The sequence below is a fragment of the Podarcis melisellensis genome (genome assembly GCF_964234715.1).
Source record: "Podarcis melisellensis genome assembly, chromosome: 15".
Taxonomy (NCBI): domain Eukaryota; kingdom Metazoa; phylum Chordata; class Lepidosauria; order Squamata; family Lacertidae; genus Podarcis; species Podarcis melisellensis.
In genome coordinates this window covers 35,090,182-35,117,627 of record NC_138532.1, presented here as the reverse complement: position 1 = coordinate 35,117,627, position 27,446 = coordinate 35,090,182, and the positions used below count along the sequence as shown (strand labels likewise).

At 44.3% G+C, this 27,446-nt stretch overlaps 1 protein-coding gene across 4 annotated transcripts in view; it reads left to right on the top strand.

Annotated features, from left to right (window-relative positions):
- The window catches only part of CALN1 (calneuron 1), a 138,070-nt gene that overhangs the window by 59,767 nt on the left and 50,857 nt on the right, over nucleotides 1-27,446 (top strand). For all 4 annotated transcript variants that reach the window (XM_081890675.1, XM_081890676.1, XM_081890677.1 and 1 more), the window contains one exon: nucleotides 9,707-9,831. In XM_081890675.1, the coding sequence (XP_081746801.1) occupies nucleotides 9,707-9,831 (125 nt within the window). The remainder of the gene's footprint in view (nucleotides 1-9,706; nucleotides 9,832-27,446) is intronic.

Below are 27,446 nucleotides of genomic sequence, written 5' to 3'. Positions count from 1 at the left end.
TCGGGTCCCTTCCAACTCTACAATTCTATAATCTCTTCTCCTCCACTTTCACATACGTTCCTTTGCCAAATAGTTTTGGATCACAGTGAAAGTCAACTTACGAGTGCATTAGTCACAATATAAATGATCTTGCATTTTGACAGGGGATAGAGGCAGTTGCACCATTGCCAGGGGAAATGGGTATTTTGCTGACAGCTGACTTCTGATGAGAATTGGTGTCGCTCACAACTTTTGACTTTCGTCTTGCGGAGAAAGCACAGAAATCTTACGTAATGAGATTATTGGCATATATACAAAAGGGGGTATGCTGGAAAATGCGCTGTTTGACATGATTGCTTTTCATTAAGTGCATCCTGCTTTTGAAAAAAAGAGATTAAAGGATTGAAATGCTACTGCAAGAAAGGAGAAAAGATGTTAGTTGAATATTAGTGCTTTTGGTGGATTCATTTTGGGTGGGATGGGGATTCTTGTGCTGTTGAAGGGTTCAGCATTCAACAGGGGAGCTGAATGGGGAAGAATTGTAGCTCAGAGACAGAACACCTGCCTTGTAGGTTCAACCCCTGCTTTCTCCAGGCGGGGCTGGGAAGATCTTGGAGAGCCACTGTCAGTTAGGGTCAGCAATCCTGAGCTAGATGGATCTAATGATTTGACTCAGTATACAACAGATTCAGCGAGAGATTTTACTTTCTTGGGCTCCACGATCACTGCAGATGGTGACAGCCGTCACAAAATGAAAAGACGCCTGCTCCTTGGGAGAAAGGTGATGGCAAACCTAGACAGCATCTTAAAAGCAGAGACATCACCTTGCCAAAAGAGGTCCGTATAGATAAAGCCATGGTTTTCCCAGTAGTGATGTATGGAAGTGAGAGCTGGAACATAAAGAAGGCTGATCGCCAAAGAATTGATGCTTTTGAATTATGGTGCTGGAGGAGACTCTTGAGAGTCCCATGGACTGCAAGAAGATCAAATGTATCCATTCTTAAGGAAATCAGCCCTGAGTGCTCACTGGAAGGACAGATCGTGAAGCTGAGGTTCCAATACTTTGGCCACCTCATGAGAAGAGAAGACTCCCTGGAAAAGACCCTGATGTTGGGAAAGATGGAGGGCACAAGGAGAAGGGGACGACAGAGGACAAGATGGTTGGATAGTGTTCTCGAAGCTACAAACATTAGTCTGACCAAACTGCGGGAGGCAGTGGAAGACAAGAGTGCCTGGCGTGCTCTGGTCCATGGGGTCACGAAGAGTCGAACACGACTAAACGACTAAACAACAACAGTTTCCTGTGTTCCTTTGATCACAAAGCTGGAGACAGTCCCTTGAATGTAATTTATTTATACCCATAAACGTCTGAGGCCTAGTTCTCACTGAGGCGGACAACCAGTCCCTGCATGACTAACTTCAAATTGCATGTTGGGGCTCCAATGACAGGATGCCCCTCCGTACACAAAAAGCTTGCTGAACATTCTAGCAGAGAGAAAATGTTTAGCCTAGTCTTCTTCCCAGCGTGCAAGTATTCAGTGTGTAGGTTTTGTTTTGTATTGTGCTTTTGCTGAAGCTGGGGGTGGGTAGGAGTCTTTATGCTGTTGATTCCCTCCCAGCCATGGATCCTTCCATTCCTATTCTGACTGTCAGGGAGAAATGCTTTGCTGCCCTCACTCTGTTCTCGCTTTTGCCCTCACTCTGATTTGGCTTTTAAGATGGTGCTGTGAGAGTGTGAGCAGGAGAAGGAAGTAAAGTTTCATCTTGGCAAAAAAAAAAAAAAAGAGGCATCAAAGGGTCTTGGAAAGGAAGGAAGGGAGAGAGAGAGAGAGAGAGAGAGAGAGAGAGAGAGAGAGAGAGAGAGAGAGAGAGAGAGAGAGAGAAAGAAGAGCAACAGGGGGAAATTAATAGTATGACCAGGGAAAGTATTGAATGGAGACTGTGTGGTTTTGTGAAATCTTTTGCTCCCTCCCAGGCCTTCCCCACCCCCACCCTGGCCCCATCACTCAAGCTTTGACTTCCTTCCTTTGGGAACTTTCAACAATGCTCACATTGATTTTCTGAGTTTGTTTGTTCTGTAGGTCTAACATGCTTGCGGTGAATTCACCCATTCAGAATTTCAGAGATTGCTGCAAAATAAATTGTGTCTCCCTGCCTCTTCCCCTGTACCTGCCCTTGAGCAAAGCCACCCTAAATTCACTTCACTTTGGAGTAATGGAGTAGCAGCTAATTGTCTTCAGTGAAGGCGCTGCAGTCAGAAAGTGGTGACTCAAAAGCCATGCTTTGTCCTTTTTATCAGATTTGCAGAGCAAGCTATCCAACTTCCATTCTGGGTTTAAACAATAGAAGTACACGTAAGGGTGAACACAGAAGCAACTTTATAAGTGTAATAATTAGACAAACTCAGCACATTACAAAACTTTTTTCCTCTCTAGGGCATAGAATGTGTGTAAGAAGTTTGTCATACTTGAAATGTTCTTTCTAATATGAGTTGGGTCAGAATTATGAATGTTTTGCTGAAAAAAATGGACTTTTCTGTAACAAGGGACAGGCTTTTCTGTAACAAGGGACAATAAAATTTAAGGTTTTCTTTTTACTATGTCAAATGTAACAAATCTTATAAACAGTCTCTCCCCCTTGCTTTTTCTGTTTTTCTGCTTTGTTCTGTTCCAGAAGATGAAAATCAACCCCTAAAACAGACATTTAACATGAATTTTACTATCTAACAAGACCATTGATCCATAAAATGAAAGCAATAAACAATGTACTGTACTGTAAAATCAATACAACAGTATTGATGATTTTTTAAAAAATGAAAATGTGATTTTTTTTTTCTTACCTGCACTGATGATAGCCATTATTTGGATGGGGGGTCGGGGTCCTCTTCCAGATTCAAAATTGGTGACTCCTCTCCTGCCATTCCTTCCCTTGCTTTTTTTTTTACACCACTGCGACCTACAGAGGGTGGGCTTACCTGCCTTCCAGCTGGTGGGTGGGCTTACCTGGCTATCTTGCCAGGTAATGGGGCTAGGGGATGGGGCATGGGCTGGTGCTCTTCGGCCCAAGCTCACTTTGTTTTCCTAGCAGGTTCATCGCTGGAGTTCACTCTTGGTTGGGCAAGTGTTCCTTGTCAGGGTTTGGGACTGCGGTGTGGCCTGCTGGGCCTCCTGCAGCCGGCACCTCTTCCACAATTTTGGGGGTGGGATGGGGGCCATGGCATGGCCTGCTAGGCCTCCTGTGGCCGGCGCCTTCTTCCCCTGGCAGTGGAGGCTGAATTGTGGCCACACAGGTGGCGTTGCCTAGGAGCACGCTCAGCTTCCGAGGCAAAGTTCAAAAGCCGGAACACTCATTTCCAGGTTCCAAGTGTTTGGGTTCCAAGAAAACCGAGGTACCACTGTATTATGCCAGTCTGTATTGTGTGGGGCTATATGTCAGCCAAGGCAAGAAGTTGGTGGCCATGGTAGATATTGGTGGCAATGACATGGGAAAATGTTGAGGTCTGGTGGCAAAAGCCAAAATTCAATGTGAATACTTTCAAAGTAGATTTCTCTGAAATGATACCTGTTTCATGTGCAGGGCCAGCTAGATAGATGGCTGAGGAGTCTCCATGTGAGGATGAGATATTGCTGCTCAGAAGAAGGGTCTGGATTTGCTATATACTGGGGCATATTTTTTTTTTAGAAACCTTCCAATACCTGGGAATAGTTTTGGACAAACTTCTGGTGTCAGGTGATATATTTCAGCAAGCATTTTAAGCAAGTTTTGCAGTGTTATGGTTAGTTCTCACAGAATTGATCTTGTCTGTATCTTTTAACCTTGCTGTACGTGGCTTAGAGACCATGGTGATAATGGGTATATAAACGGTTGGAATAAAAAATAATAATAATTAATTGACATAAAATGGGCAAGGAAGGTGAATTTAACTGTTTCCTCCCGTGTTGCTGCCCTGCCCGAGAGAATTCCTTCTCTAAAACTGATATTTGCATTGGGAGGAAATGAATGGCCATGGAGATTTCCCTTAGGATTTTAGCTAGGGAGGAAAGTGTTAAACTATCTTCCCAGGATTTTAGTTGGGGAGGAAAGTGTTAAACTCCTTCGGGTAGTGATAAATCGGGATATCAAATCCAAACTAGCTTTCCATGCCTATTCTAATCCTGTTGATTCTCTCTCTCTCTCTGGCACACAAATACATCATTTGCAAAACTTTTCACTTGCACTCTGACTAACCCAGAAAGGTGTCCGTTGAACTGAAGACAGTTGGGCCCTGGCCCTTAGAACCATGGGGCTCAAAGGAGGTGAAGCCCAAGACAGCCTCTCAAGTCCTCTTCATTGCCCAGCTGCAACACAGCAGCCCTGCAATGCTGCCAGCGGGTCCCCAGACAGAGGGGAACCTGGGATGCACTCACACAATTACTTTTCATTGCCCCAGAATGCCTCCATTCACCTTTGTGGTTTACTCAGAATGTAGCAGCAGCCTGCACTCTCTCTGAGCCTCCCCCAGAACCTCAGAAGAGTGCACTGGTCACTTACAACTCCAATCCTAAACTCCCAGCATAGGCACCAGCTCCTAGCGGCCCAGCTCTTTTGGCCCCCCATATGACCCCCCCCCCCAATGTTCAGAATGGCCAGGTGGTGGAGGAAGCTGAGTATGGCATGGTTTCAGTGGCTGGCTCCTCCTCCTGCTACCATGAAGGGAAAGCCTCTAGCCAGTGGTTGCAGTGGGAGGAGAAAGAGGAGGCCAATTGTGGAGCCGAGTGAAGCACAGTGGGGGTTCAGTGGCTTCTCCTCCTGCTGATGCCATGTAAGAGGAAGCAGTCCCCAGCCAATGGCAGAAGCAGGAGGAGGAGGAGGCTGGGTGTGAAAGAGGAAGAGCCGTTGACCATTGAAGCCACTCTACTGGTGCATTCAGCTCCGCCCCCTGGCTCCTTCTGATGTCCTGACTTCACACATCATGCGCCATCACACCATCATGCCTGTGTCATCATCCCCCTAATGTTCTGCACAATTTGTCACCTCTCCCTCCCAGTAACCTGAACACCAAGAGTCTAGGCGCATGGGGATTCCAGAACCTAGGTTGGCAACATGCACACTTCAGCAGTCACTAAGATGCAAGGACACAGTTGTCCTCTGGTCTAGTTTAGCCCTTGAAAGTAACGGCGTTAGGAGGGCAATCTGATCAGGGTCCTGATGCTTCTTTTCCGCTTTGTGGCATTTCCTTCGTAGAATGCTCCTGCCAACCTTACACCAGTACAGTGGTACCTCGGGTTAAGTACTTAATTCATTCCGGAGGTCCATTCTTAACCTGAAACTGTTCTTAACCTGAAGCACCATTTTAGCTAATGGGGCCTCCTGCTTCCACCGTGCCGCCAGAGACGATTTCTGTTCTCATCCTGAAGCAAAGTTCTTAACCTGAGGTACTATTTCTGGGTTAGCAGGGTCTGTCACCAGAAGTGTATGTAACCTGAAGCGTATGTACCACTGTATTTGTGTCTCCCGCTTCCAACACCTGCTCATCCACTTTGGATAGAATCAGACCAAAGGTGAATTCAGGATCGCTGTTCACTTTATTTCTCGATGCTGTCACATTCACCTCACACCCTGATGGAGGGTTGTGTGCCCCCTGAGGTCCAGCTTCTGGCATGTCACCAATCGCATTGGAGTTCAACCACCATTCTTCTGGCAGCTAGCAAATTGGGAAGCTGGCATCATGCTGCAGTGGTGTGTGTGTGCTTGGCAAAGTGTTAGTTTGCAAGAGCATTGAAGTGACTTTGAGGTTCTGCATTTGCTGATGGAGTTTTCTGGGGACGAGAGAGATGACCTTGGGTTAGCAAGGAACTTCTCTGCGTGCAAATTGGGCCCTCGCTTGAACCAGGGTCACCCCCAACATTCCCACGACAGCAACAGAAGCTTGATAAGATGTGCATTAACTCGATTAGAAGGTCTTCAAATGTCACTTTCAAAAGGGATCTGGGAAGATCAGCCCAGGCAGGTTGCAAGGTTCAGAACCACTTTCCACGAATGTGTTTCAAACAAGGAATTAGTCTTGTGAGGATTGTGCTCCTTCAAATGGAGGAAGGTTGCCCCCACCATTGGGATGCAGTGGGGTATGTGGATTCAGAATATGCTGTGTCCTGGTGTAGGATGATGGGGTGAGGCCACACCTTTATAAGGCTGCCTTGTGGGGGCTATGACCTCCTTCCCTCAGTACCCTCCATGAGGTCTAGGACTATGTTGCTCTTCATGGGGGCTGATGAGGTGTAGTGGTGGGGGAAGTGTGGGCGGGGGCGGGTTACAGAAAATATATGCCTTTCTTCAAACAATGAGGGCTGGGTGGCATGTGCAGCAGAGTCCAATTAAACCAAGGTCAAGGATGAAGAATCAGTCTAGATCCAAACATGTTCCAGAGACAAAGTCGGCCAACACTCTGCTGTTGATATCATAGGGAGTTCAGGCAAGACACAGCAAGGCAAAGCACTGAGGAGAGAGATACCCTTGTTGTCTGTAGCAACTAGAAGGCTTAAGAAGGAGACCTCTTATACTATGGGTCTGCAACAACAACAACTGGCAGTGCAGGAGTTATTGGGGATGTCTTACTCTTGAGTAGGCTAATGCACATATCATTTCTCTTTAGCCTGGACCCAAAACTTTTGAAACTGATGATCTTGAGACTTTGGGTTGTGGTTCCTTATCGCAGCTAGTAACCCAAGGGGTCCTAGATACTAAGAAGGAAGGCAATGGATTTTGGGGGGTTGATTTTAGTTGTTCCTTTGAATCAGATCTCCAATGCAGTATACATGAGCGTCTTGAATTTTAAGCGTTTGGTTTCAAGCCATATCATAACTTAATAAACTGGCATTAATAAAACCCTTCACTGTAATGTTTTTCTGCAACAAGTTCAGGGGGGAAAGATACTGATGTAATTTACATCTACATGCTCGGTATGGGACAATTGCTGATAAGATGGGACAATTTTGGAACACTCTGTCCAGTAGGAAAACAAGCAAGCCAAAAGCTATCCGGTATTTCAGACTTGGCAAAAGGTGCATCGATTTTTCTTTTCTATAGGACGTTTGATGAGTAAGTTGGTGCTTTGGAAGTGCAGTTTTGATAGATTAGGATGCAAAGTGGCCTTTAACTCTCTGTGGCAGGAAACGGGAGTAGGATCTGATAGCAAAGAAAACTGCTGCAGTTTTCGTAATGTGTAAATGAAAATAAACGGGCACTTCTACTGGAATCAAATGTTTTATGCATATATGTGTGTTTGTGTGTGTGTAGTTTATGTGTGTGTACTCACACATACAAACAAAGAAACAAACCCCTAATAAGAAAATATCAGAATGGTTCACAACAACTGTATGCAAAACCATCCATTCAAAACCATATTTAAAAAGTTAAAATCAGAAATCGGCTAACTACTGTGGAAAGATGTATTCTTAATTGCTTGCATAGTTATGAACAGAAAAGTCTTCAGCAGTCATTTAAAAGTTAAAGCAGAAGGCACTTAATGAATCTCTATTAGCAGAGCGTTCCAAAAATATTGGGCTCATAATGCTAAAGCCTTGCCAGCTCAAGGGATGACCAACAACAGTCCTACAGATGATCTCAGTGACTAAGCTGGAATATAGAGGCTCTGGTAGTCCTTGAGGTACCATGGACCTCAGTTGTTCAGGGCTTTGTAAAATTAATGCAAGGACCTTGAACCTGGCTTGGTAGTAGATGGGCCGGCAGTGCAGCTGCATTAACAATGGTGTCACTACTGCTTCTCCAGATGCCTTCATCAGCAGTCTACGTTCTGCACCAGATGGAACTTCCAGACCAGACCCAAGAGCAGCCCTGCATAGAGCACATTGCAGTAATCCAGCCTTGAGGTTAAAGCTTAAGATTTATTTAAATAGGTTTCCATCTGCAATACAGTGGTACCTCGGGTTACATACGCTTCAGGTTACACAGACTCCGCTAACCCAGAAATAGTGCTTCAGGTTAAGAACTTTGCTTCAGGATGAGAACAGAAATTGTGCTCCGGCAGCGCGGCAGCAGCAGGAGGCCCCATTAGCTAAAGTGGTGCTTCAGGTTAAGTACAGTTTCAGGTTAAGTATGGACCTCCGGAACGAGTTAAGTACTTAACCCGAGGTGCCACTGTATATATTCAGTGCAGTAATATACCTTGTGAGACATCTTTGAGAGAAGAAAAGTCTAAGGAGTAAACCCTGAACAAATTCAGAGTGTCTAAGATGGTTGGATGGCATCTTGTACTCCTCTTTCCAGCAACTGTGGCAGCCAAGCTGGTGCCAAATGTATTGCTATGCTTTTGTTTGGAGCACATCAGTGAGACTGAGAGAGGGTCTTGTTGTCTGGACAACCCAAGACCTCTATACAAACTGCCCAGGCTTGTACCCCAGAGAGGTCACTTTGGTGGTGCTGATGACATGGGAGTTCCTGGTCTCTGCAGCCCCAACTGGTACTGTGATTCTCCAGCGGTTTGACAAAATCACGGAGAAGAAGGCTGTGGATGACTGCTAGCCACAATGGCTATATTCCACCTCCAATGTTAGGGTCTGTATGCCTCTGAATGCCAGTTGCTGGGAGTGACAGGCAGGCAGAGTGCTCTTCTGCTCAGGTTCCCAAAGACATCTCATTGGCCCCTGTGAGAACAGGATGCTGGCCAAGTTGGGCCATTGGCCTGATTCAGTGGGCTGTTCTTATGTTCTCGCATTTTGTGAGTCACTGATGAGGTGGGTGGGCACAAAAGCCAATGCCATTTTGGCTATGTCACAACAGTTATGGAACACCCTCCCAATAAACGCTGTCAGGATGCTGTCAGTGGCTCCCGGCTGGTTTGCCCAGGAAAGTACAAAGACAAGGAAAAGTTTCTTATAGCTCTTTTGTATTTAAATCTTTACACAGAGAGGCTATAGGGCCCAGCCTCTTGGATAATGGTGTTGTCCCAAGTGAATCTGCACCCCCAGTCTCTCCCACTTCCTTATTCCTCATTCTTATTGTCTCCTCTATGGGTACTGCTACGCGTCCTCTGTCTTTGAGCTCTTTGCTCTCCTACTTTTAAGGCTCGCCAAGTTCTGGGAGATGGAAGGTCTGGAATGCTTTCTAATGACAATGTGTCAGCAAGGTGCTGCTCTGGATTTCCCAACTTCCCCTCTCATCTGTCTATGAGCTGCTGTCTCCCTCAAACCCCTGTTGCAAATCTATATGGTCTTCCTCTTCCTCCTCCCTGGAAGGGTCAGGATAAGGAGGCTGTCTCCACCATTCCTCCTTTGCCCAGCCCCTGACAAAAGCCCATTTGCATCTATTGCTCCTCACCATTTGACAAGCAATACATATTTGGTTCTATATGAAAGATTTTGGGGATAAGTTAAGCCTGGGATGTGGAAGGATATGGCTTGAAGTTATCCATATGTAAAGCAGTATTTCTGATGCGGATGCAGTGGGGATCTTTGATGCTGTGTGTTACATATTTAATATTTGGTGTTCACATTTCCGTAAGCTGTCTTAGAGGTCCCCTTGGGAAAGAGAGGACACAATATTTCAGAACATAAAAAGCATTGCAGTGGTGTTCAACCACCTTAACTCTTCAAGTTCCCTATTATTCAGTCAAATTAATTCACCCTTTGTTTTATTACGCATTCCAGAATTAGTTGTTGCTTTGTTTCCAGAAGAAGACTGGACCGCTATTCAAAGGAGATCTCACATAGTTTCTTCTCTCTCCCATTAGGGAGAAGATGCCATTCCACCATGTCACGGCTGGGCTGTTGTACAAGGGGAACTATCTGAACCGGTCACTCTCAGCTGGCAGTGACAGTGAGCAGTTGGCCAACATCTCAGTGGAAGAGTTGGACGGTAAGGATGATTCACCAACAAGTTGGAGAATCATGGTGCTCTGTTTTTAAAAATTAAATCCTTATGACCTTGCAAATTGTGAGTTGAAAGATATGCATGGGATGGGCCAGAAAATGGTTACTTCAGTAGTGTGTCTGAAAATTTAAAATATTAACTTTTTAAAAGAATAATAATTGTGAGATTGCTGATCACAGGGACTTGATTCCATCTTCCCATGCATCTATTGAAGTCCAATTGAAGATGGTATAAGGTAACTCCTCCCACTGGCCTTTCTCAGATCAACAAACTGGGAAGCTGCAAGAGGATACATGTTGGAACAAAAAACCCCCAACCCTCTTAATTTCATATATGCACTCATGGGGTCTGAACTGGAGGTGAGAGCCAGGAGCAAAGCTTTGGGGTCACAGTTGACAGCTCAAGTAAGATGTAAACCCAGTGTGCCATAGCCGTGAAAAAGGCAGCTTTCATGCTAAGGATCATTAAGAAAGAAATTGAAAAGGAAACTGCCAATATCATCGTGCCATTACAGTATGGTACTGTCATGGAGTTCTACTCAATATTGATTCAGAGCAGACTCCATTGTATAGTTAGCAGAATAAAAATTTAAAACACATTGCAGGATTCCCAAAAATAGACCAGAGGCAATTGTATTTCATCCAGCAGAGCTTTACTGCTACTGAAGGCAAATGAGCATAATGGTCACAAATCCCATACATTCAGGATTGGCACTGTCCATAAGAAATCCAATTGCAGCAGACTTAACTTAGACTTACAATAACTTATAATAAGTCTAAACCTTAACACCTTAACATATTACGTACAGAACACCACAGCAGAATGAAAAGAGATAGAAAGAGAAAGTGAAACCCAGGCTCCTTCTGGCCTTACTTTTATAGTCAGCATGACCTTGACAGAAAAAGATAAGAGAACCAGTTTAAACCAGTTGTACTCTGCTTCTCTGAAGGAATAACCCAAACATCATGGACCTTCTGCTTGTTTCTTTCATATGGAGAACCTTCCAAAACCCTCTTGAATTAATTAAAATAGGAAAGATCTCTACACATCAGATCAATATTTTCTGCACTAAGAAAACTGACCTCCCTGATGCATTATTTACTTGTAACTGTCCAAATAATGCTGAACTCTAGCGCCCATCACCTCCCAGCCTTTGCCCATGTGGGCTGTAGCTATTGGGAATTGTAGTTCTGCAACATCTGGATGGCCACAGGTTTCCCCACCCCTGTTTTACACAATTTGTTTATTGGTATTAGACAACAATCCAGTGAGGTGGGACATGAGAGCTGCGCATGACCAGTCCCTTCTGAATTTTTACTTTCAGACAGGGCAGGTGTGTAGATGTGAAGACAATGCTTCAGACCTGACTTCCTCCATTCTGGTTAATCTTACAGAGAGTTTTGGGTATGAATGGGTTCTCTTTAAGGGACACCTGTTACACACACACACACACACACACACACACACACACATATTCTGATGCCCAGTTCAGGGTTCGCAGTGGCGCATCCTTCTTCTGAACTTGTAGATGGGCTCGACTTGTAGACTTGGTTATGAACGGAAATGTATCTTTCTGAATGAAAGAGTTTCCGTAGTGGAAAGAGGCATAATAGATGCTCTCTCTGATAGCTGTGTTATAAAAACTGTGAGTGTGAATTCAGCACATTGGTTTCTGCCTTGTCCCCATCCCCACCCCTGCTTGAGTTGCATGAAGTATCTGTGCAGTTTTTTTGTTTTTTGCATAATGTCGCTAGAGCTTTTTGCTAATAGTCTGTTTTTCTTCACCTGTTAGACAATCAGCTTCTCGTGGGAATTCCCAACACATTTTTCCCCTAGCACAGTTTTTGTTGCAATCATAGCTTTCTGGTGATGTCCCAGTCTTTCAGCTAAGCTGAAAACATTTGCTTCCTAGGGGCGCTTAAAGATGAGAGGCAGAAAGTTCCATTTGTGTTGAAGATGATTTGGATTCTCTGAGATCTCTATAATAGCATGCATGGGAAGAATGCTTGTTCCCCTTAATACTGGCTGAAGTAATACAAAAACTAGAAGGATGATCTCTCTCTTGAACTTTTTAGCAGTAGTTTTGTTCTATTTATAACTACCTGTGTTATCTTTCTTGCTAGCAGAGCAGCCCATAAGCTTAAGGGCTCAGCAGGGTCTCTAAGTGCCTTCTCCCGTGTCAAATGGTGCCGAGTCTCAAAACCAAACTTCACCGAATGAAAGTTTAGTTTAGGGTCCAGTTCAAAGGGTGGTGTACTCTTTCTCAGCAGCTTTCCCTGGTACCAGCAGCGTAGTGTCAGTTACCGGTGCCCAGGGTGGGCACAAAAGCGTATGCACTGCCCAAGTGGGTGCCATCCTAGCCCTTGCCGCCACTGCTAGAGCAACCCCACCCGTACCAGAGCAAAGCGGGGCCATGCTGAGCTGCCTGCCTGCCTGCCCACACAGGGGGGAGCCCAGCTAGTTGGTGTGGCCCTTGGTGGGTGGAGAGGAACACCAGCTCTACTGGGGACACGTGTGAGCACCTACTTTGTGCCCTCTCAAAAACTGCATGCCCGGGGCTCACACAACCCACGCTATGTCCCTGCCTAGTACTCCCACCTGCCACCATCCCTTAAGCTCATGGAGTATAAGACTATCAATGCCACTGGTGGGGGGCTTTCTTATTTCAACAAGATTCCTCAGTGAAGATTTGCCACCTAGTAGGTATCTGTGTTAGGGGACGCAGGTGGCGCTGTGGGTTAAAGCCTCAGCGCCTAGGACTTGCCGATCGAAAGGTCGGCAGTTCGAATCCCTGCGGAGGGGTGCGCTCCTGCTGCTCGGTCCCAGCGCCTGCCAACCTAGCAGTTCGAAAGCACCTCCGGGTGCAAGTAGATAAATAGGGACCGCTTACCAGCGGGAAGGTAAACGCCGTTTCCGTGTGTGGCTCTGGCTCGCCAGAGCAGCGATGTCACGCTGGCCACGTGACCCGGAAGTGTCTCCGGACAGCGCTGGCCCCTGGCCTCTTAAGTGAGATGGGCGCACAACCCCAGAGTCTGTCAAGACTGGCCCGTACGGGCAGGGGTACTTTTACCTTTTACCTTTAGGTATCTGTGTTAGCTTTTGAAAGATTTTTGCATATGCAATTGCTCTCTCTCTCTATTTCTTTCCTTCTCTCTCATTGTGAAATTGCTTCAAGATGTCATTAATAAAAATTATAAAACTGCCACATCTCCAAGAAGACTAAGAGAGACCCATTCCCCCTGACATTCCAATGTTCTACGTGATGGAGATTGCTTTGTAAAGATAATAATTCACTCATTAGATCCCCTCCTTACACTCTGAAGAAGTATAGCATGGGCACAAATCGACCCAGCTGAGAGTGAACTAGGGCAGAACTGATCGCTCTCACCTGGGAACAAATTGCGGCACAGCCAAGGTGCTCAGGCGATCCAGTTGACAAAGGTCAGTCATCTAGTTGATGAGCTGTCTGCTCTAAAGCTGGCTTAAAGATACAACACACTGCACCCAGGTCATTGAATTGTCCACTGTAGTGAGCTGGGTGTATTTAAACAGTACATAGCTTCCCCTTTAGCTAAGGTGACGGGTGCAAAGGAACCCAACCCAAACCAAGGACAGATTCAGTCATTATAAACCTCAAAGTTTGATGTCAAGGCTTCCCAAACCGGTGGCTTTCCTTGGCTCCTTGAATGAGGTTAGAAAGTTTCTGTGGGTCTCAACCCAAATCCTTCTGAATGTAAACAAAATAAAGTCAAGGAATATCAATATATCATCAACATTTCTTAGTGCTCAAGTGCCACGGCACCATGAAGGAGGGAATAAGGAAGTAGTAAAGGTAAAGGTACCCCTGCCCGTACGGGCCAGTCTTGACAGACTCTGGGGTTGTGCGCCCATCTCACTTAAGAGGCCAGGGGCCAGCGCTGTCCGAAGACACTTCCGGGTCATGTGGCCAGCGTGACATCGCTGCTCTGGCGAGCCAGAGCCGCACACGGAAACGCCATTTACCTTCCCGCTGGTAAGCGGTCCCTATTTATCTACTTGCACCCGGAGGTGCTTTCGAACTGCTAGGTTGGCAGGCGCTGGGACCGAGCAGCGGGAGCGCACCCCGCCGCAGGGATTCGAACCGCCGACCTTTCGATTGGCAAGTCCTAGGCGCTGAGGCTTTAACCCACAGCGCCACCTGCGTCCCAACATAAGGAAGTAAAGCAAGTGTAAATATGGAAACCATACTTTTTACCTTCTTTAATGAGATGGATGGACCTGATGGGCTCTGACAAGTGTGTGAATACTGAGCTGGAGGTTTGTGAGTTTGTGTCTTAAGTCTAAGAATACCGTTGTATTGTGGAATTGTCGTATTAGATACAGAAGTTCCCTAATGGCAAGGCAGGTGTACTCTGCACATGCCCATGCCAGTTATCTATGAGAATCTTTGTCCCTTATTAATTTTTTTGCACTATACCTCATGAACTTCTTTACCAGCCCAGGCCCCTTTTGACCCCTGCACAGTCCCATCAACCAGAGAGTTTGCCAGATCAGGTCAGTGCCCATCTAGTCCAGCATCCTGTTTAAACAGTGGCCAACCCTAGCCTAGGACCCTTGTACCTATGGAACCGCCTCTCCCGTTATGCCCCATGGAGAGCCTCAAGGTCCATAAATAGCAACACCCTAGTGGTCCCAGGCCCTAAGGAAGTTAGATTAGCTTCAACCAGAGCCAGGGCCTTTTCAACACTGGCTCTGGCCTGGTGGAACGCTCTGTCTCATGAGACCAGGGCCCTGCAGGATCTGATTTCTTTCCGCAGGGCCTGTAAGACAGAGTTGTTCCGCCTGGCCTTTGGCTTGGAGCCAATTTGATTCCCTCCCCCTCTTTCTTCTTTCTTTTTCCTTTCTCCTCCTGTGATGAGGCTGCATTTTAATATTTTAATGTTTCAATATTTCAACTGTTGTATTTTAATCTTGTTTTTAAGTGGTATTCATTCAACTTGTTTTTATTATTGCTTGTTAGCCGCCCTGAGCACAGCCTTGGCTGGGGAGGGCGGGGTATAAATAAAAATTATTATTATTATTAGAGCTTATAAAGTTCTTGTTACTGTTAGTATATGAAGCCCTTAACAACTTAGGACCAGTCTACTTGTGAGATCGTTTTACTGTATATATGTCCATTGCTTTGGTCTGCAGAAATTACAGTGTTACAGGTACCAAATAATATTCATTCTGCATTTGTAAGAAGTTGCTATTTTACTGTGGCAGCACCCACATTTTGGAATTCCTTGCTTTTTGTCATCACGCAGGTTTCTTCACTGTACTGTTTTTAGCACCTACTCAAAACATGTCCATTTAGCCAAGCCTACTGTGCACATGTGTTTTAAATCTGTTTTTAGCCGATCACTGGTTTTAATTACTATTTGAGTGTGTTAAATAGCCGCTTTAAACTGCTTTATTTATGATTTTATTGATTTATTCTTTTTGGTAAGCCGCTTTTACAGTCAAGCAGTATATACATTTTATGAAAAGTTGGCAACTATTGAGCTAGTAACTTGAAACTTGCCATGCATGATCTGACTGATGGCATCCACAGATATGCCAAATTTTAGATGCCTCTGATAAAAATTGCCACAAGTATAGGAAGTTTAAGAATGTTGAAAATGGACGTGCTGACCATTTTCACTCATTTTCTTAAACGGGCATTTTGTATACCTCACTCCAATTTTGGTGAGAGCTCACTAATGGACATTATTTATTGTTGTCAGGGAAGGCAAGCCTTAATTCATTTTGTGAAGTTCCAAGCAGCGCTTAAAAACCACTCAAGCTTTTATTGCCCATTAAATCCTATGGCACCAACTACCTGCGACATGAGACACTGGATGCCGGTGTTTTGAAACGTGGTTTTTTTTTTGGGGGGGGGGACTTAATTGTTTGCAGAGGGCACCACCTAGTGGTTGACATGTGCAATACTTATTGCTTGGCTTATGGAATAGAACAGTGTGGTGCAGTGGTTAGATGAAAGGTTGCTAAAGTTTGTTTGTTTGTTTGGCGAATGGGGGCATCTGGGAAATTCAGAAGCTGCTGTGGGCATGGCATGGGAATCCTGCAATGGCACCCACCCACACCAGCCACTCACAGCCCCACACTTTCTAATGACTTGTTAGTGTTCTGATTCATATATATATATATGAATGCATATATATATATTGCACAGCTAATACTTGAAAGCACCCTGAACACCCACTGGTGGCATGAGAGATTATGTAAACAGAGAGGGGACATCTTGATTCCTTAGCCAGCCCAGAGAGAGAGAAGAGGCAGCAGAGATTCTGAGAAACAAAGAGAGGGTTTTAGTGCAGGTAATTCTGAGACGGGATCTATTTCTGTGCATTTTGGGGTGATGTTCCTGTGGGAGAGAGGGGGAGATAAATGGTGGAGTGGATTTGTGCTGGTAGAGAAGAGAAGAGGAGAGGAGAGGAGAGGAGATTGAGAGTTTCTTTAACAGGAATTGATTGGGGGGCATTGTGTGGGGGTAGCGGTTGACCTCCACAGGAATCCTTTTGTGATTAACCACCCCCAAAAACAGCAGTCATTTTCTGGCATTGCCTATGGCAGAATGTGCCCACAGGCTCGAAAAAGGTGGCTTTTTTTAGTCAAATCTGAGGGTTTGGAGAGAGGCATGAAACAGCTGGGGATGGTTGAATAAACTGGGTTTTGTGAATAGCTGGTCAATAGCCAAACCTTGAGACTGGGTTATTATTGCTCTTTGGAAATAATCTGGAAGCTTCAGCTAGTGCAGAACACAGCTGCCCAACTGTTGACAGGTTCAAGGTCATGGCATGTGGGTGTGTTTTGTATGTAGTTTTTAAAAATGTTCATGTTTTGTGTGTGTTTCTTTTTCTTTTTCTCCATGGTAAAATGTCTTTAAATTTGTGGTTTTAAGAATAAGTCACTTGGAGACCTTTTGGGCAACAAGTGACAAATAATTCTAGCACAGTGGTACCTTGGTTTAAGAACAGCTTAGTGCATGAACAACTTGGATTAAGGATTCTGTAAACTTGGAAATAGGTGTTTTGGTTTGTGAACTTTGCCTTGGAAGGAGAACATGTTCTGCTTCCTGTTTAGTGTGTCCCATTTGTAAACTGAGTCCCCCACTGCTATGGGAAAGCACACCTTGGTTTAAGAACACTTCGGTTTAAGAATGAACTTCTGGAACGGATCAAGTTCGTAAACCAAGGTACCACTGTAAATTCTAATTCTACTACCACCACAATTAGTAACAATGATCATAATTCATTGAGATTAAACTAGGTGTTAATTGGTCCAGTACCTTCAAGTTAAGGGGATCTGTGTATCACATTATACAAGGATTCCTGCTTCTGTTGAATTGTCAACTGAAAGAACTGAGGGAGCACAGAAGGGATGTCAGGAAAGAGGGAAAGAACTGGAGGTAAAGTCTTGATTTAAGTCTTTCCCAGCAGTTCAAATGCATTCATCTTTGCAATTTGGCTTCTTTTTGGGTTCTCATTTTTTTCCTAGTCTTCAGTTCACCATATTTTCACATTAAAAATAAAGCCCTTCCAAAAAATTGTTGGCATTTTAAGACGTGTGTCAGGGAGAATGTAAAGCACTGTAGAGTCCTTGCTAGTAAGTTGTACTCAGAGTAGTTCCACTGAAATTAAAGTTAGTCACGTCCATTAATGTCAATGGATGTAACTCTGAGCATAATCAAAGTTGTATGTAACCTTTAATGGGCATTTCTCCATGTATATTTATATGAGACATTTTGCAGAGTATACATATTTTGACAAGCAATTTCCCCTAATAAGGATGCATGTTAGTTTTCACTAATATATTCGTTTTAATGGATATTTCCCACTAATATGTGCATGTTTTTACACATGTGGTGGAACTGTATCCAAAAATTCGGATACATGGGAATTGCAGAGGATAGCTGTGTTTTGCTTCACATTTATTTTGCTTAGGCAAGTATGACAGAAGTCGGTTGTTAGTAGGGAGTGGCATTCAGACGACTGTAAGGTAGCCTTCCTTATGTTTACTCAGGATGGGGGTAAGGTGGAGATAGTCACCAGGTTTCTGCAACATGCAATGAGGATTCACATATGTTATACTATACAACATTAACTCAAGTGTTAGATGCAGATTTTTGATGAGTGATTTTATTGTACTGAACCCTATTGGAATCTTGTATATATGACAATGAAGGTTTGAGATTTGATTTAACTAAAGTAGGTTCACCCAAATTTCTTTCCCATCCTTGCATCTGGACTGAACTCTATAACTTTGTTGGAGCTGATGGGAACTGCAGCCAATATAAACTGGCTTTGCATCAGTCTGGACAAATCCTGAAGAAATTTGTGCCAATACAGGATTTGTCTGGGGTGAGTCACTATCGCCCTGGCTTGGGTCCACCTGGGGCAATCCGGAGCTATAGAAAAATGGATGTGGCAGAGGATATTATACAAAAAGTTGGGCAGCAAGGAGATGGGAGGTGGGGAAAGAAGATGCAGGTGAGACTCTGCCATCATTGCAGCCTCCTACTCACCGCCTGTCCCTTGGGCCCCAAATCAGATTGGAGTGGGACTTCCACAGCTCTGTTCTAAACTATAATCCTATCAGGACCAGATTTAGGTTTGATGAGGCCCTGAGCTGCTGAAGGTAATGGGGCCCTTTATATGTCCAGCTGTCCTTTGTCAACAACAAATTGTCACTGTTTTTTGTGTTGAATGTATGCTATATGGTAATTTATGGACCTAATGGGTATCTAAAGACATTTGCACATAACAAAACATGTATTTTATCAAAGTAATTGTTGAACTGAAATACAATTAAGAAGAAGTATATTAATAGTGATTTTTTGGGGGGCGGGCAAGAGAGTGGGGCCCTAAGCTATAGCTTGTTTAGCTTATACGTAAATCCAGCACTGAATCCTATGCAGGTTGCTCAAAATAAGCCTTGACAAGACTGGGCAAGTTCCTGGGCAAGATTGGGCAAGTTCTCCATGCTGGAGAGCCAGCGTGGTGTAGCGGTTAAGAGCGGTGGACTCGTAATCTGGTGAACTGGGTTCGCTTCCCTGCTCCTCCACAGGCAGCTGATGGGTGACCTTGGGCTAGTCACACTTCTCTGAAGTCTCTCAGCCTCACTCACCTCACAGAGTGTTTGTTGTGGGGGAGGAAGGGAAAGGCAATTGTAAGGCATTTTGAGACTCCTTAAGGGGAGTGAAAGGTGGGATATCAAGTCCAAACTCTTCCTCCTCCTCCTCTTCTTCTTCTTCTTCTTCTTCTTCTTCTTCTTCTTCCTGGAGCCAGCTTGCAGTGGTGAATTGGTTTTGTTTCCTGGCATAGGTACACCCCATTGTCCATTTGTTACCCTGGCTGCTAGATTTTGGAGGTAACTCCTAAATCCAATGTGTGGCAGCTGTGAAAAGGGAAACTGTCATGCCAGGAGTCATTAGGAAAGGAACTTGGGGGGGAAAAACCCTGCCAATATCATAATGCCATTATACAAATCTATGGTGTGATAGCATTTGGAATACTATGTTCCAGAGCTAATTACTCTCAAAAATTTAGTCCTAGCAGTGCCATTTATTATTTGTAGTAGTGTGAGAGCATTTGGATTTTGATTTGCCTTTCCCCTAAACACATACCTTTTGAAAGAAAACTCTTAGAAAATCAACACACAACGAGGTGATTTTTAATTGATACTAAATTCTGTAACTCAAGAGTAAATTGCCAGGTTGAAACTGACATGCCATCCATAACAGGTGTCTTGGGAGGATTCCGAGGTGCGTTAAGGGTTTCTATTTAAAACTGTGCCATATGGGTAATGATGTCTACGTTTGAGCAAATTAATTCAGGCAGCCGGAACACCACTTCAGCTTAAACGCCTGGCAATTCTTGCACCGCCTCAGACAGGTTTATGCAAACTCCTTTGTCTCGAATGCCCCCCTTTGCTCCTTTTAATATTGCAAATGGCTAAAAATGCAGTTCACAGATTGGAAATATATCTAACAGTGAATGGGATCATCACTGCTGAGTCACCCCTACAGGAGGCATTATAATAATGGGCTATTGTTGGAAAGGATAAAGGAAGGAGGAGAGAGAATAATAAATATATGTTGGGGGGAAATCACATAATTCCTAGGTGGGCTTTGGGCAAGTTGGGAAACTGCAGTGATGCATGCAGCCCATTGAGCCAGGATGGGTGGGTGAAAGGCAAAGCCAGGGCTAACAATATTGATATTTATACAAGCTAATGATGAAAGTAATTGGATTGCTGTGGCAACAAAGCAGGTCCCAAAGCCATTTCTCGGGAGGTGGAAGCTCAGAGTGTGGAAGCTGAGAGGCAAATAGCTTGCTCAGGAAGTGTGGAAGCTCAGAGACAAATATAGCTTGCTCAGGGAGTGTGGAAGCTCAGAGGCAAGTAGCTTGCTCAGGAAGTGTAGAAGCTCAGAGGCAAATATAGCTTACTCAGGGAATGTGGAAGCTCTGAGGCAAGTAGCTTGCTCAGGAAAATGAGTGCAGGCTGCAATTGTATACAGTGGAGGGTGATTCATTAGCACAATTGGGACACTGCCCCCATCAACCTCAGCTCATCCCCAGCCAGCCCTCCACTTACCTGTCTTCTTACTTCTGACCAGTACAGACATGGTCATGCCTATACGCTTCCTCCTCCTTTGTGGATCTCCTTCAGTTTGCCAAGCACAGTGGTATCAATCACTGTTGCTACCATCTAAACTCATGGCAATGAAAGAAAGGCTGTGACCCCTGTTCCAGTCAAGCACAAACACTTTGAAGCCCTTGTAGAACTTAGCAGAAATGAGGATCGGACAAAATTAGCTGGCTCTGCCTTTCATTGGCTCTGCCACCACCTACAGTTGGTCTGCCTATCTTCTGCCCCACCAGCCCCAATGGGCACCATTGGTGGTCAGCAAACTGGGGTTACCAGATGACAGTCTTCCTCACTCTGGCAGTGTGTCCTGAAAACATGTGCTCTGTTTTGTCTTATTCTGGGATGTTGGGCCTTCCGGAACAGCAGAAAACAAGCTTGCATCATCTTCCATGCAAAAGCCCTTCAGGTATTTGAAGATGGCTATCGTGATACTTCTTAGTCTTCTCTTCTCCAGGCTAAACATACCCAACTCCCTCAACCATTCGTCAAAGCCCCCCTTTATGAATGTTGTTTATCTGGAGAAGAGAAGATTGAGAGGTGGTATGATAGTTGCCTTCAAATATCTCTAGGACTGTTTCATGGAAGATGGAGCAAGCTGAGAGGAGGGCCTGAACTAGTGGAGTCAAATGGCAAGAAAGGATTTTTCAACAAAACATTTGGAAGAACTTCCTGGTGGTGAGAGCTGTTCAACAGTGGAATGGACTACCTCGGAAGGTGGTGAACTCTCTTTCATTGAAGATTTTCAAAGAGAGGTTGTGTGGCCATCTGTCAGGTATTCTTCAGTTGTGATTCCTGCATTGCAGGAGTTTGATGACCTTTGAGGTCCCTTCCAACTCTACAGTTCTACAATTCTATGATTCTACATCAGGAAGGGAGGAAATGTCAGGGATGAGGGCGGCCACTACTTCTCTTGTGAGAGTTTTTAAGGGTGAGGGTGTTTTTTTTTTGCAAAAGTACCTTCATGGTTATAGGGACTGTAAGGCAGGTACGTGAATTGGGGCCTCTCCTTGTGCTTTGTTCTAGGATCAAACTAAGAATTCAATCTGTAAGAATTCAATCTCTTATCTTCTCATAGCTGCTCATAGCTTTCCCTTTTGGAAAGTCGATGAGAAGTTTGTCCCTAAAGGAATGGTATTACAGAGTCTGGCTGCTGACGCCAGCTGGCAAGTTACGCAGCAGTGCAGACTGGCTAGGAGAGACATGGAGCATGACGCATTTGAAGCAACCTGGACACCCTTTCTTGCATTTATTAATTCCAACCCAGGGGAACGCTAAACTGTCTCTACTTCACCAATCATTTTGGGAAGGATTCTTGGGTTGAACTATAAATCTATATGTGTGAACCTGCTTTGTTTATGTACATTGCATAAGGGACGTAGGAAGGTGCCTTATATTGAGCTTAAATCATGGCCCATCCATCACAATATTGGCCACACTGACTGACACTGACTGTGGTGTCAGTCTAGGTTCTCTCTAAGCCCTAATGGGAGATGTCGGGGATCAAACCTGGAAGCTTCTGCAAGTAAAACAGGTGCTACAGCCCTTCCCCCACAAACTGCATGATTTGTAGACAGCTAGATGTGGAGCACACTAGAGCTGGTTGATATATCGATTTATCGTCCAAAACCAGTTTGAAGTTTATATCGTGGTATAGGTTTCATTATTTTCGACCTGGCAATATATCACCAATCATGATGTGAGTGTGTGTGTGCACACTACACAAAAATCATGATACAGGGAAAACTGTGAAACCAGCCCATACCTCTACATATTTCACACATCATGATATATCAGTATATCACAATATACTGATTTCACACATCATGATATATCAGTATATTGTGATGCTTAGCTGGTGATATATTGCAATGTTGAAAGCCAGATATCACCTAGCCCTGATGTTCACCTCTACAGTACATAGTTCCATCCTTATTTCAGATGTTGTGATATTTTGGTATATCACAGTGTTTAGCTGGTGATATATCATGATGTTGAAAAACAGATATTACACAGCCCTAGTCATGTCCTTCATTTTCAATGGGTCTACTCTGCACAAGACTAGCATTAGATACAAGTCATTGAATGTGGTCTAAGAACTCTGCAGTTCTTATAGGTTTGAGAGTCCCCCCCCCCCCGTTTCCTTAAATGGTGATTACAGAAATGAATAATGCACCGAGGGGAACAAAATGCAGCCATTTTTAAATGTTTTATTTACAAGCTGTGTCCCCCCGCCCCCCGCTCCCCCAGCTGGGATCATCTGAGCGCTTAACCATGCATTCCCATTCTCATTTTAGCACATCATTGAATATGCATCTGAAAGCTATGATCTGTACCTGTGACTAAGGTCCTATATAATTAGGAGGAAGTGTTTTTTATGTCCCACAGTGATCTCAATAGCAGACCTCTCATAGCAAACTCTTTTCTTTTTATAGTCTTGTGTTATTAAACTCAGTGTGACTTGACAACACTTTCCTCTGTATTGCTAAAAAGGACTCTGTGCACAGAACCACAGGGTAGGTTTCTGATGCTGAGTCATCCAGAAGGTTTTGGGGTTGTTGTTGTTGGGTTTTTTTAAAAATGCAAGTCATTTATTAGTGTTCATGCATTTTTAGTGTAGGCCTCTCATTATTTTTTTTCTGCATCTCATTTATCACAATACTGCTGTTGTGGGGTGGAGGCTTACAAAATTGACTTTGTGGCAGCAGCTCTGGAAGTGGATCTGGCTTGTTTACATTTTCTGTCTGGGGGGTTTGTTCCCCTGATATCCCCAGGGTGCATATAGGTTGCATCCAAAGCTAGTCCTAATCTGAGCAGACATGTTGAGAATTCAGTGGGTCTACACAGAGTATGACTTAGTTTAGGGTTGGCATATGTCTGGAATTTCCTGGACAAAGCCTTGTTCTCAGCATCTGGGTGGAAATCACTGAAATGTCTATGAAAACCCAGACATATGGCAGCCCATGTCGGAAGTATAGATCTTGACGAATTTCATTAAACTGAATTTTTAGATTTTGCATGTCTGGATTTTCGCTTTTTGAAATATGGCAATCCTGACTTAGTTGGATGCAACCCAATGTATCTTACTTCCATTTGAAAAGCTGTGTGGTCAGAGAGTGGTTTAAAGACAAAGAATCCAATGGAGGCTGGTTCATTAGGGTGAATGGGGCACTGCCCCAACCTACCCACCTTCTTATGTAAAGGTAAAGGGACCCCTGACCATTAGGTCCAGTCGCGGAAGACTCTAGGGTTGTGACGCTCATCTCGCTTTACTGGCTGAGGGAGTCGGCGTACAGCTTCTGGGTCATGTGGCCAGCATGACTGAGGCCCTTCTGGCGAAACCAGAGCAGCACGCGGAAATGCCGTTTACCTTCCTGCTGCACTTTGTGCTTTCCACTTGCACTTTGTGCTTTTGAACTGCTAGGTTGACAGGAGCAGGGACCGAGCAACGGGAGCTCACTCCGTCGCAGGGATTCGAACCACCGACCTTCTGATCGGCAAGTCCTAGGCTCTGTGGTTTAACCCACAGCACCACCCGTGTCCCTACCCACCTTCTTACTTACAGCCAATTCAGGAAGTGGGACTGACTGTGAGCTTCCTCCTCCTTAGTCTCAGTGTTGCCCTTGGGGAATTAATTGGCTGAGCCTGTCCTGGGCTCCACCTCCCTTGTTTCCCCTGCTTTATACCTTACTAGTCCCACTGGGCACCAACCATGACTGAAAGACCCCTCAGAAGGGCTTGAAATTCCCATCAGTGGCACCAGAACAGTAAACTGAGTAGGCACACAGCTCAACTGCTCACAGTCTTTCTCGCTATGGTGAGAGATATATTGGGGAAGTATCTGATAATACAGGGCTAACTCGGGTTAAGTACTTAATTCGTTCCGGAGGTCGTTCTTAACCTGAAACTGTTCTTAACCTGAAGCACCACTTTAGCTAATGGGGCCTCCCGCTGCTGCCACACTGCCAGCGTGCAATTTCTGTTCTCATCCAGAAGCACCACTGTATAGATCTGCTAGTGCAAGAGAGTGACAATGAGGGGAAGCTGATGAAACTGTAGACCTGTGGGGCAGAATGAACTAGAATAAACTGCATGAAAGAAGGGAAGAGGGGGGCCAGTGGCTCAGCGGAGCTTGAAATGCATATTCCATGGTTTTATTTGGGGGGGGGGAGAGGTCGCCCCTCTGGTCCAGTGTCCTCACATCCTTCCAAGACATTCTTGAAGTTACCGCAATGCCTTAATTGGCTTTCATATCCTGCCCCCCTTTTCTGATTCAGTTAGCATTAACTTAAACAAATTACACGTTTTAGATAACTACTAAGTTTGGTACTCCTTTTTAAAAAAATCAATTTTGCATGGTCTTCAGTCAGTGTTAATAGGGTTAGAGAGTTGCTGCAGTTAAGCTCATGCCAAGTTTATTTCTGGCATAAAAAGTATGAATGAATTTTGGGGCAGGATTGTATGCCTTCCTCACGGGCTGATACAGTTTACAATTAGGGTTGGCACGTGTCCTCTTTTTCCAGAACACATCCTCTTTTTCAGGGGTAAAATTTCTGTCTGAGTGGATTTTTTAAATTTGCCAAAATGTCTCTGACTATACTTTCTGGATGAGATATTGACATAACTGGTGGATGAAGACTTGCTTTCCTCTTCTCTTGAGGTTGTCAGTGGATGGACAACTGCAGCATTAGCAGCAAACATCTTCCCAATGTAGAACGGGTTACTTGGTATTCAACTTGTGGCTGAAGACTTGCTTTCCTCCTCTCTTCTCCTGCCCCGCTCAGCAATATACCACAGCTTCTATAGCCTACATATAGTAGAGGTGTTTAAAATGAGAGTTGCCAGAGCGTCCTCTTTTTTGCTGTTCAAAATATGCCAACCCAAATCTATGTCTCTTATGAGCATTGATGTCTGCCTTGCTTGATCTGATGGAGGCTATTTTTTCCCTACCTTCACTGTCAGAGGTGATATGCCTCTATTACCAATTCCTGGGGTTATTCATTGCCCTTTTGGTCCTGTCTGTGGGTTTTTCTTGAACATCTGGTTGCCACCATGAGATCAGAATACTAGACCTGAGGGGTTTTTGGCCTGAGCTAGCAAGGCTTTGCTTGTGTTCTTGAAAGATAACAACAGTGTTGAGAATAGCAGCGCGTGCTAGACATCTAGGTTTCTTAGTTGAACAAAAGTTGAGCAGTATGTTTTGGCATTTAATACATTAATAGAAATAGATCATGAAACGTGTTGGTTTTACTTTACACTGTGTGTGTTAGGCTGTGTTTGGAGGACTGTGATTAAATTTAGGGTCACAAAGTAAAATGATCTTGCATCGTTACAGAGGGGGAGAAATGTAAGGAAATTGCTTATTGCTATATTTAATACCTGAGTACATTTTAACTAAGACACATATAGATATAAATGGATAGAGATATAAATTTCATTCCAAAGTTCATCCTTGTCAGATTTGTCAGACACAGCATTGAACTGGCCACTGGTTTAATTCAGATGAATGAGCAAGGCATTTTGCTATGGCCATAAACATCAATTAATTACCTCTCCTGTCTTAATTATGACGGGCTTTTATTTCTAAGTGTAGCTTGCAAGCAGGATTGAGACATGGAGATTGCTAAATCAATACAAATATCAATTAGACTCAACTTTGTGGTCCAATTAACTTCATAATGCCTCTAAATGAAGTGTGAAAACTGAATTGCTGCATTAGCACCCTTCTGCCATAGACATAGGCCAAGAACTCTGGCCCCCTGTTCTTCACATCTCCATCACAACAAGCACTGTGATGAAAAATATTATGTGGTCTGTCCAGATGTATTTCTTTTAAGACAGCAATTGGGGATCTGTAGCCCTCCAGATATTGTTGGTTTACATCTTGCATCTCACCACGGATCAGGTTGGGTGGAGCTGATGGGAACAAGTGCAACATCTGTAAATCCTCCAACCAAATTTTAAGCAGATGTTTGAAACCACTCCCCTTCCCTTATGATTGAGGTGTAAATTAAAATTTTAATTATAAGTTGATGTGTTGGCCTAATGCTGAAGGTTCATATCACAATATATCACCCTTTATAAAATGCATTGAGAGAGCAATACTTGGAATGTATTTTGGGGAAAGATGGGGAAAAGTCTGGCCACAGGTCTGAAGGAGGTACCGGTACATTTTTTTTTAGCTACAGTCAGTGCTTTTTTTCTTTAAAAAATGTTTAGGGGTACTCTCATTTTCCTACTCATCTTAAAATACTGCCCCTCAATGAGACCAAACTTAGATTCACAAAATGTTTAGGGGTATGTGTACCCCTGCATCCCCCCAGGGGGAAAAAACACACTGGCTACAGGTACTGGTGGGAGGAGGAAATCCTTGAAAAATGGGTGCTGCATTCTGAATTTAAAGTCTGTTATATGCTTTAATTCATTCAGGTTTCACTTACTTTTGTTCAGATCTGCGCAAATTCATTTCATTTCATTTGAATATTGCATTTTAATGTTTGTTAACTCCACACTCTGCACACCTGCAGTTCAGGGAGGCAGGGAAAAATAAGCTTGAAAGACTGACGAGGAAAGAGGAGCAGTACCGTGTATTCCAATGTCGTTGAGGCTTAGAACATGGTTTTCTCATGCTGACAAAATTTGATTTGATTTGATTTAAGGGGAGACATAGGACAGCCCCTGTAAGAACATGAAAAGAGCCCTGTCTAGCTCAACATCCTGTTCTTACAGTAGCCAACCTGATGTTTATGCGAAGCCCACAAACAGAATCTGAGCACAGTAGTGCTCTCCCACCCCCGTGATTCCCAGTGACAGGTATTCAGATGCATATTACCTCCAGCAGGGTTCCTGTTGGCATGAGTTTGACAGCAGAACTTTTTAAACCAGTGCTGGACTATCACCTTTCAAGGATGCTGTTGTGACACCCTGCCTTT